Genomic DNA, 9,695 nt, shown 5'->3' with positions numbered 1-9,695 from the left:
AGAAACACTAGTAAACACTAAATAAATAGTTTGAATTCAGTCCTATTTCCATGTTAGCTTCACAAATAATGAAAGCATATTTGTGTGCATATGTGCACTTCTTAGAGGTTGTAGACACTTGTAGACAACTGTCTAGAGTTATTAAAAAGACACCTGATAATGATTAAATTAGTTTAACATTTCGAATCAATACTCTGTATAACTGCAAAACCTCTAATGCTTTCAAGTTCTCAGACTTAATTTGAGGAAATTATATATTTAAGTCACATGTAAAAATGTGTCTTTGATTTTGTGTACTGTATATAGGTATACATATTTGTACACATACTGTATTTGTATTTGTTTTTATATCCGGGATGTGGTAAACGGTATTTCGATCTCTCTGTCTCTACACATAGGCCTACTGAACGATTGACAATAAAGTTGACTTTTAACTCTGATGTTGTTAATTGATGTTTCTTTGTTTATTAAGAGCTCTGTCCAGTGCGCATGCGTGCGTGTGCGCGTTATTTGCTCTCCGTTTAACCTCAGGAACAGCAGCGACTCAACACGGCGGCTTTCAAAATCTCTCTCGCTCTTTCTCCCTCCCTCTCTCGCTCTTTCTCTCTTTTTCTGTCTCTCTCTCTCTCTCTCTGCTCGCCCCCTTCTCCCTCCTCCACCTCCCCCCCACCTCCCTTCTCTTCCTACCTGATTCAGATCGGCTCTGGCGCTATGCGTGTGACCGCGTCTCTTTCTGCAAGGCGAGCTCCACGCGAGAGACCCGCGCGCTGCTGACCGCGAGACCGAGAGACCGAGAGACCCAGACGCCGGATGAAGAGCCACTAGGGCCGGGCAACAGGAGCCAGAGACGCCGCAGCTTGATGGAGGACAAGGAGGACGAAATTACCGCGTAAAAAAGGTAAATAACATCCACATTTGATCGACTCATGAGAGGGGTGTTAGTGCAGAGGAGGTGGCCGAGCGGTAACGGTGGCCGTCCGGGTCTCTGCTGGATGTTTTCGCGGTAGTGACAGCTGGATGTGCACTACTTAAACTGGGGGTATTGACATTTGTTTCGCCGCCGTACAGTAAACGGCTATGTGGACGGAATGAATGATGAAGCTGGAGGAAGAAGAAGAAGCAGCCTGTTGTGCATCGCTTTCTCTCTTCAGTGTTATTTTCATGTGTTTGTTAAGACCTGCAAACGCCTACCTGTGCATGTTTGTATTCTGCTTTTTAACAACAAGTTTGGTGTCAACGGGGGCGGCAGTGAAGTGAGATGCAGACAGGTTTTTGAATAACGTGTCCACATCGTAATCAAGGGAACACGCACGTGCACTCCCGCCCCCACGCGCACACACACACACACACACACACACACACACACACACACACACACACACACACACACACACACACACAACCCACATATATTCACTTTTTAATTTGTATGATGTGCAATGTGTCTGCTGTTACTGTATGCAGGGTAGTCTTCCTGTTATGAGCCATATGATCGTCATCATCACCATCATCCTTCTTCCTGTATTTTTCCCTTGTCACCAACATGTTTCCCATTAATCTTCACCACCATCATCATCACCATCATCATCATCATCATCATCATAACCATGGTTTTTGTGCCACTGGCCTTAAGGGCTGATCTGCATCACAACGGCTCTATTTAAAAGCGCTCAGGGCTGAACTGTCAAACCACAAAGTGTTTTCTCACAAATGCACGCTGAAGCAAAGAGGAAACGAGAAAGAGAAGTGGCCGTGCCATGTGAACTGAACTGAAAAAGTGCAATGGTGGAGGAAGAGGAGACATTAATTATAGTAGTCGATGTTTTTGATGGGAGTTTTCCTAAACTTTTCAGCTGCCAATCCCTCTCCTTTGAGCTTTTTTCTTCCAATCAATAATTAATTCCTCCATTCCTCCACCCCTCATAAAAATGATATTACCAGCTGCTTATTCGCTTTGCACTACGCAACACATACACTGTGCAATATACAAATATATACTTATGTACTAGTTATTATAGTATTTTACACCGTCAGCGTCAGATTTTTGAATATGTGTGCATGCCACTTACATTTTTTCCCTATCGTTATTAATAAAAATTATAATTGTATTGTCATACAGTAAAACAGGCAGCACTGTATAATGAAAGTCTTACGCTCAGCTCTCCACAAGTAAATATAAAAATAACGATACAAACAAACAAACAAACATATGAGATAAAAACTAGCATGTAAGAACATTTTAAAATATAAGCTGACGTACATAAAAAAAAAAAAACCTAAACCAGGATAAGAGTAAATGATGTGATGCATGATAAGACTAGATTGCACAAGACAACTGGACGTTTGAAGTAAATAAAAAAGTACAAACAAGACCAAAAGTCAGCGAAACAAGTGCGTCAGCCATCTTTCGCTTGACACCACATCAATGTCTCTTTGCTGTAACAATGTACATTTCCCCTAAGACTAATAAAGGAATTCTGCTTTTCCAGATTTGGCCGTGGACAAGAGGGATCGGCAGCGTCCCATTCGTCACCCTCTTCCTCTCCTTAGCCAAGCTCCAGTCTCTCCTTCCTCCTACACTGAACCTGGCAAACTTTTCTTTCACACGTTTGTCTTCTCTCCCTCTCTGTCCTCTTCCTCCATCTTTTATCTTCCCTCCCTGACTGTGAGCCTGTCATGGCGTCCAAACTGAACCCAAACGTCCTGTACGTGGCGGAGCCCGGCGAGCCGCTGGGGTCGCCACAAGACTCTGAGAGGACCCACATTGTAAGTCTATTTTAAAGCTTAAATCAACATGCATAGTAGGTGGGGAAAGTGTCACTTTATTTGTGCACATAATAGGCACAGGTTTCACTCTTGTTTATAGTAATGGTGGGCACTCTATGGCGCCACATTTCCTTTCCAAGAAGCTGAAGAACTATTGCCTATTAAATTCACAGTTTGTGTAGTTTTTTTGACAGCTTAATTTGACCTGCTTGATTAAAAAAAAGCCACCATGCTAAGTAGGGCTGCAGCTGGGGAAGGTGTCCCAATTCTCTCTTAAAAAACACCACAGATTTAGTTTTTTTGTTGCACATAATAGGCACAGGTTTCACTGCTAAATACAGAGACGGTGGGCACTCTATGGCACCACATTTCCTTTCCAAGAAACTGAAGAACTAGATAAAAAAAAAAAAGCTTTTTGCTTGATGCATTTGCGGTTTTGTGGTGTTTGCAGCGTTAAAAAAACCTACAGTTACAATATTTCTAACTGTTTTGGGTAATTTCTCACCATTGGAAATCCAAACACTCCAAACATATGACCCAACTTGTCAATGTTTTCCTTTTGATTTCTTGCCTACAGCTGTGTGATACTGGTTTTTCAATCCCACGCCTGCATGTTCATACACATCGTCCCCTTGTGTGTTATGAAGGTTTTTCTGCATGTAAACGGTCTGCAGAGTCCAAAACCCTCAAAGTACACCCTGTAGGGAGTAAAACTCTAACACAGAAAAGACCTGTCTATGCTGCCCCAGAACACCTCGTTGGAGATTTCTCATTTACTTCCTGGGTATCGCTACGTAGGGATACCCAGTAGCCACGCCCAGAGCTATGACCAGGCTGATTGGTCCAAATGAACCAATCCACGGACTTCCTCACACACACACTCAGTGCATGCAGCTCTGCTGATCTCTCCTCCCTGGCTGCAGGCTGATAACAGACAGTTGGGATCGCGGCGAAATTCTCTCTGCAGACCCATTCTCACAGCGTTTATCAACCTTTTTCTTACTCAATATCAAGCCACACTTATTGTTTTTACTTCGGCTGTGACTTTGTGTGTGCTCAGGGTGAGTTTGGCTGTGTTTCGCTGTGTATCGCTAAACAAGGAAACAACAGCGATACACAACGTACCGACCAATCAGAGCACACTGTGCTCACAGGGAGGGCGGGGGCTGGAGCTATTGGAGCTACAACGAGCCGTTAAAGGCAGAGAGTGAAATTCAGTGAATACACGTAGTTTACAGAGATGCTGTTTGAGAAACCAATGTTATTTTGGAAAATTGCACAATATAAATCTATTCTAGTAGACCTCAACAATGGAATTATGATCAGTGGAAATGGCCATGACATGGGACCTTTAAAGCCCTTTATTTCAGCTGTAAAAACATCTTTAGACATTTTGAAACAAGTCTCATTTGAAATACAAAAAAACATCCTTATCTTGAGCCACATCTCAACATCGGTCATCTAAACATGTCTCAGTTACTATCAGATTAAAATCTCCTCAGCATAGGAAGTGATGGACCCAAACGTCAGCCACACGTTCACACTATGAGCGTCAGAGTGAACAAGTCAAGGTCAAACACCAAGCGAGGACATTTGTGTCGGTCAATCATTTTAAGTGGTTGAATGTTTCCACTCGTCTTATTTTCCTATCCAGTGTGATTTATGAGATTAACAACAGGTGCAAACTGTCTGAGACGACATGGAAAAGTCTAAAATAGGGATTTGACTTCCACTGAGGACACAGAGGTCATGTCCTTGGTATCATTTTGGGGAAATATGCAGACCTAAAGCGTGGTGGCATTGTCTGATTTTAAAGTTAGACGTAAAGTAGATCCCATTATTTCCTATAAACACAGAAAAAAGGAGAAATACACAAATAATAAGAACTATTTAACGGTGAACCAAATGTATTTGTTGTTCATCTGAGGAACGGCTTTTTAAATCTTCATGTTACAGAACTCTAAGAGAAAGAAATATGCAAACATGACAAATATAATAAAAAAGTACTAGCCTTTAAAGACTCTACTGCTTTGAACTAGTTGTATTAACTCTCCCAGAAGTCCAGATATCGAGGCACAATTTTGCTTTTGGAGCTATTAAGCTATTTCATGATAGTGTTTTAAAAGGCAGCTTGAAAGTAGTAAACAGTACCGTTCACTTGGTAGCTACAGAATATATCAAAAAGCAAATGAAATGCAGTCGACATGCAGCAAGTCCTCTCACAAGACTCCTTGGTGGTAAAGAACTCGACATGTATTACACGAGTGCTTGAATTAGCTCCAGAAATGGTCGACTAATACAATCTGTCACATTTATTAATCAATTCTTCCATTCGTCTGCCAGGCTGGAGAAGCTGGAGAAGAGTCATCCGACAGCGACGGGGAACAAGAGGAGACGTCGCACAAGTTGATCCGCAAAGTGTCGACCTCGGGACAAATAAGGGCAAAGGTAGGAAGCGATGGAGTGAAAGAGTGTGAGTGTGTGTGTAGGTGGTGTTAAAGCCTCTGCTGTGCTTCTATCCGTTAAACAGCATTAGCTTAGAAGTGTCACATAATATCCGATTTGTCTTGTACCATATATGTTGGTTTTCAGCTTGTATTGAAAGCTTTTAAATAAATCTGATCCATAATAAAAACGAGATGTCTTCAAGGTAAAAAGCAACATTAGCAAAGCCCTTAGGGATAACCTTTTTTAAGGTGATGGAAGTGCTCTTAACTCACTGAGGGAAGGTCGTGGAATATTTCATCAGGACCCTGATTTAAACATTTCAGCTGCTCATTTATTCAAGAGGTAATATCAAGGTTTATCCGCCGTCCAAAGAATGGATGTGTGGATGTGGATTTGAAGCTTTACAGTTGACCGTTACGTATACTTTTTAAAGATAATTGACTTGTTTCCTGCCTCAATCAAACCATTGAAGGATCTGCCTCTCAGTTGTATCTTTATCAGCACTTAAATCAGACCTTTATCTTATTAATTATTGATGGAGTTATATCTGCAATGAGAAAAGCATTTATGTTCAATGCAAACACACAGATGACAACTCTCATAATGATGTGTGTGTGTGTGTGTGTGTGTGTGTGTGTGTGTGTGTGTGTGTGTGTGTGTGTGTGTGTGTGTGTGTGTGGAAATCGTTATCCATTAACCTCATTGACCGTCTACTGTAAGTAAGTCAAGCACCGATCAATCGGAAACAAAGGATACCCGGCAAACCCCTGTTGTCATGGGGATGACATCCCATAATTGCACGGTTGTTCCTGGAGCTGATAATGGTATTGCATATCAGTCTGGTATTGATCAGTTAATGTCATCCGACTCCACTGTAATTGGGCGTGACGGGCGGTATGCACGCCCATATAAGGGCAAAGGAACACCTCTTAGCGTTGTCATGGTTTCAGGGTCTCTGCACAGGAAGTGGTTTATAGGTCAAAGCTTTGACCACATAGTAATATATATATTTGTACCTTTTTTTGTGCCACCTGTTAAGCTTATTCTGTGTTTATATCTGTGTAAAATATCAATCTACATAACAATATATTATAAGTTAACATCTTCAAAATCAAGTTAAATAATTGTTTTAATTAAAATGCGTTGTTGAAAACAACTAAAATACTTGCTTTATATTTATTACTTTTCTGTAGGCCTTATTTCATTTATGTAATGCATGTGGGAACAGATATCAGTGAAAGAATATTTTACATAGTATACAGTCCTTGGTTTCAGTGAAATGCTGTCATCATGCAGCTTCTCACCTATTGGCTGAAAAATCCCGCTGCCGCAATATTTGATTTGCCATCCGTCAATCAAGTTTGACAACACTGTGATTAGTTCTGTGTGTTTATGCTACTGTGTGGGTGTGTGTGTGTGTGTGTGTGTGTGTGTGTGTGTGTGTGTGTGTGTGTGTGTAGATTGGATAGTGTGTGTACCTGGAGTCATGTGACTTAGATTAAGCTAGTCATTGACTTCTGGATTACCCTGTAGTGACAACAATGGCCTGAGCAGATTAGTGTGTTTGTGTATCCCTTTGTTTGTTAGCGTGTGTGTACGAGAAGGGGCGTAGTTTAGGTTGTATCTTTTGTGTGTGTAGTGCTTAACAGCGTCTCCCTTTCATGCGTTGTTGTATTTTGTCCCTCGCCTGTTGCCGTACGTTATAATATCGTGGCTTTCTATTATTGAGAAGGTGCTAATTCTTATCAACTGTGACATGACATCCTGATACTACTGGGATTAACTCAGTCCCTCTTCCGTAAATCCCTGAATAATTAAGCGTGTCATTTCGGTGTCACTCTGGAAACACTTGTGTTGACTGTAATTAAATATCTTTGAGTACGGAAACAAGCTTTATGATACCAAGGATACCAGAAGAGACTCTTTGAAGTCCCCTTGAGGATAAAAAAGCCATAATTTCCGCCTAAATATTTATTTTGGGGATGTTTTGAATGGATATCTTTCTGCACAAGGTCATGAAACTTCTCTATGATTTTGCTGTGTCATTGTTAGCCTGCAGGAACCAACATTACAATCATCAGCCTTACCCTGGCATGTGAGTGAAAGAAGCAAATGCTCACACCATAAATGTTTTGTAGCTGGTGTTTTATAGTCTGTAATCAAAGTGAATGTGACCTTGGAGATTTAATTGTCTGACTCTGTACACTCCAGCATGTAGACTTTAAGACCGGATGGGATTTTCAGGACTAATTGAGATTGATTTGATGTAAGTGTGTGTTCTTGTTTTGATGTCTTCTGTGAGAAGCATTAACATTTCTTGATCTGAGGTGTTAAAACGTGAATGACTCGTTTATTTTTTTGATTGCAGAGTCAAAACCAAACGTTTCTTGTCCGTTATAAGAAATGCTCTTAAGGCGTAACACTTGTTTTTATGTCATGTACCTTGTAAACCACATGTCTCATCTCATATCCTTTCCACTCTCACATATCCTGTCTGCCTCGCTACTAAATGCTGTTGAAATATAATTGCATTAAAAAGCACAGATGACAAAAAAACATTGATGCACATGTTCTTTAAAGTTGTTAAAACGTTTTAAATGCCTTTTTTAACAGATAAACAGCAGATACTAGAACATCCGGTTTCAGAGCAGTGTTTAGGTTCTCGGATCACATTCGAATAAGGAAGTCGGTTTCTAATTTTAGTTATTGAAACAATTTTCTCACCAACTATAACTATTCTAAGAAGTGAGAGTGCAAAAGGTCCCTGTAATAGGTAAACTTGATATTAATAGACTGCACACATCCCGTTCTCTATATCTGTTCATTATAATAGTTTTAACATTTCGTTTTTGGGTCCTTCTAAAGGTTCGAAGTACTAGTGTGTTTTTTTGTTCCTCTTGCCTTAAACACAAAGGACTCACATATAGAATAACAGCCAATCGATTGCACACATTAACATGCGGTTATATGACGCTTCTATTGGAGTTGAACAAAGCACAGTTTCTAGTTTCAGTATTGTTAATCAATACAATGACGCATCATTTCGGGAAAGTTAGACATGTTTTGAGCATATTTGTTTACTGAATCTATTTTAGGACTAATACTTAGCATCAATTAGCATCCAGATAGCATGTTACATTTACAGCCATGGACTTTCAGATGCATTTTTTAAAAGGACAAAGCCCATTAGCTTATGTCCACCAATCAGACATTCACAGCTAATCATGCATAGCTTGTAAATAACTATAGCCGGCTAGCTTACCGCTAACACACTAGCCAGTTAGAAACAAGCTAACTGCTAGTTAAACGCAACAAACTTCTCTGAGTTTTTTTTATTTGATCTCTGTTTACTCCCACCTTTTATTAGTATTGTATATAATTGTAGCTATTTAAGAGGGTGCTGTGTTAGCAGCTAGCTGAGAACAAGCTAATGAGCTTGCTAACCGACAGCCAGAAGTGGATAGAAAGGAGAACTGGCAAAAAGGCGTAGTTAGCAACCGTGATAAACATTTTAAAGTGACCATTTCTCTTTTGTTGAGCTGTCAGACCGCTAATAAGCCACGACAGCCTTCTATTTTTGTTTTTCTGGCTAACCATTTGTCAAAATTCACCACAGTTCAACTTGCTGTTTAAAGGCTGGTATGACTCATCGTTTGTTTTTTTGTCATGTGCATGGGATTTTCTAATTCTTTCGGATGATCGACGGCCAGAAATGTGTTTTATGAATTATTTTCAGAAGCAGTATTTTTAATATTGCTGCAAGCTGAGACTGTTTGTTATCTGTCACCTTTTTAATTGGCTTACATTTGAGTGACCTGAAACCTCCTCTTAGTGTGGTACTGTCTTTTCTTTCTACCCAAAGTCTTAGTAAAGTCACACTGTTTTCTTCCTCTTTTTTTTCATCCTCCTCTTCCTCCTGTGCCTTGCTCTCATTTACTGTGTGGAAAACAAAGTAGGCATAGGAAGAGAACGAGCCGGGAAAGCAAACAGCTCCTATGAATTGTGTGTGTGATTGGGATTTGTGTGTAGCTTTGAGTAGGTCGATCACGCAAGCTGTAATGGACGTACACGTAACAAACAAACACACACGGAGAAAAGGGAAGTCCCTAAATCATGTATCTTTCCGAGTGAGGCAGTATACACAAGACTTTTTCTTTCGTTATTCTACTTTTCTATCTCTGTCTCTCTTCCATCAAACCTCTCTTTGCCCATGTCTTTTTAAATGTAACATTTATTGATTTCTCAACAAGAGTTTCATCCAATCAAAAATTATTCAAAAGAAACAAAAGCGAGTCATTATCCAACCCACTCGACGGCTTTGTCCTATTTTTCCCTCCATTATTGGAACATCTGCACCTCTTTTCTTCTGAAATAGCAGATTCAATTATATAACCAGTCGTATTTCTGGCGTTTTCGAGTGGTGACTAACAGGTAACAACCATACCTGCCAACCTTGAGACCTCAGAAATCATTTCAAAATG

At 40.3% G+C, this 9,695-nt stretch overlaps 1 protein-coding gene and 1 long non-coding RNA gene across 2 annotated transcripts in view; one reads left to right on the top strand and one right to left on the bottom strand.

Annotated features, from left to right (window-relative positions):
• Nucleotides 1-599: 599 nt before the first annotated feature.
• Nucleotides 600-9,695, top strand: part of LOC104943140 (diacylglycerol kinase eta-like) — a 52,657-nt gene continuing 43,561 nt past the window's right edge. Inside the window, exons 1-3 of the mRNA XM_010768462.1 lie at nt 600-898; nt 2,490-2,766; nt 5,110-5,214. Of these exons, the coding sequence (XP_010766764.1) occupies nt 2,677-2,766; nt 5,110-5,214 (195 nt within the window). The 5' untranslated portion in view covers nt 600-898; nt 2,490-2,676. The remainder of the gene's footprint in view (nt 899-2,489; nt 2,767-5,109; nt 5,215-9,695) is intronic.
• The window catches only part of LOC104943137 (uncharacterized), an 11,576-nt gene continuing 7,254 nt past the window's right edge, over nt 5,374-9,695 (bottom strand). Inside the window, exons 4-5 of the long non-coding RNA XR_798084.1 lie at nt 7,666-7,672; nt 5,374-5,384 (exon numbers count right to left, since the gene is read on the bottom strand). This is a non-coding gene — a long non-coding RNA (uncharacterized lncRNA). The remainder of the gene's footprint in view (nt 5,385-7,665; nt 7,673-9,695) is intronic.

This window comes from Notothenia coriiceps, unplaced genomic scaffold (assembly GCF_000735185.1).
Source record: "Notothenia coriiceps isolate Sejong01 unplaced genomic scaffold, NC01 NC01_scaffold00005764, whole genome shotgun sequence".
Lineage (NCBI taxonomy): Eukaryota > Metazoa > Chordata > Actinopteri > Perciformes > Nototheniidae > Notothenia > Notothenia coriiceps.
Note: the sequence above shows the minus strand (reverse complement) of the source record. Positions and strands in the feature narration are given on the sequence as shown.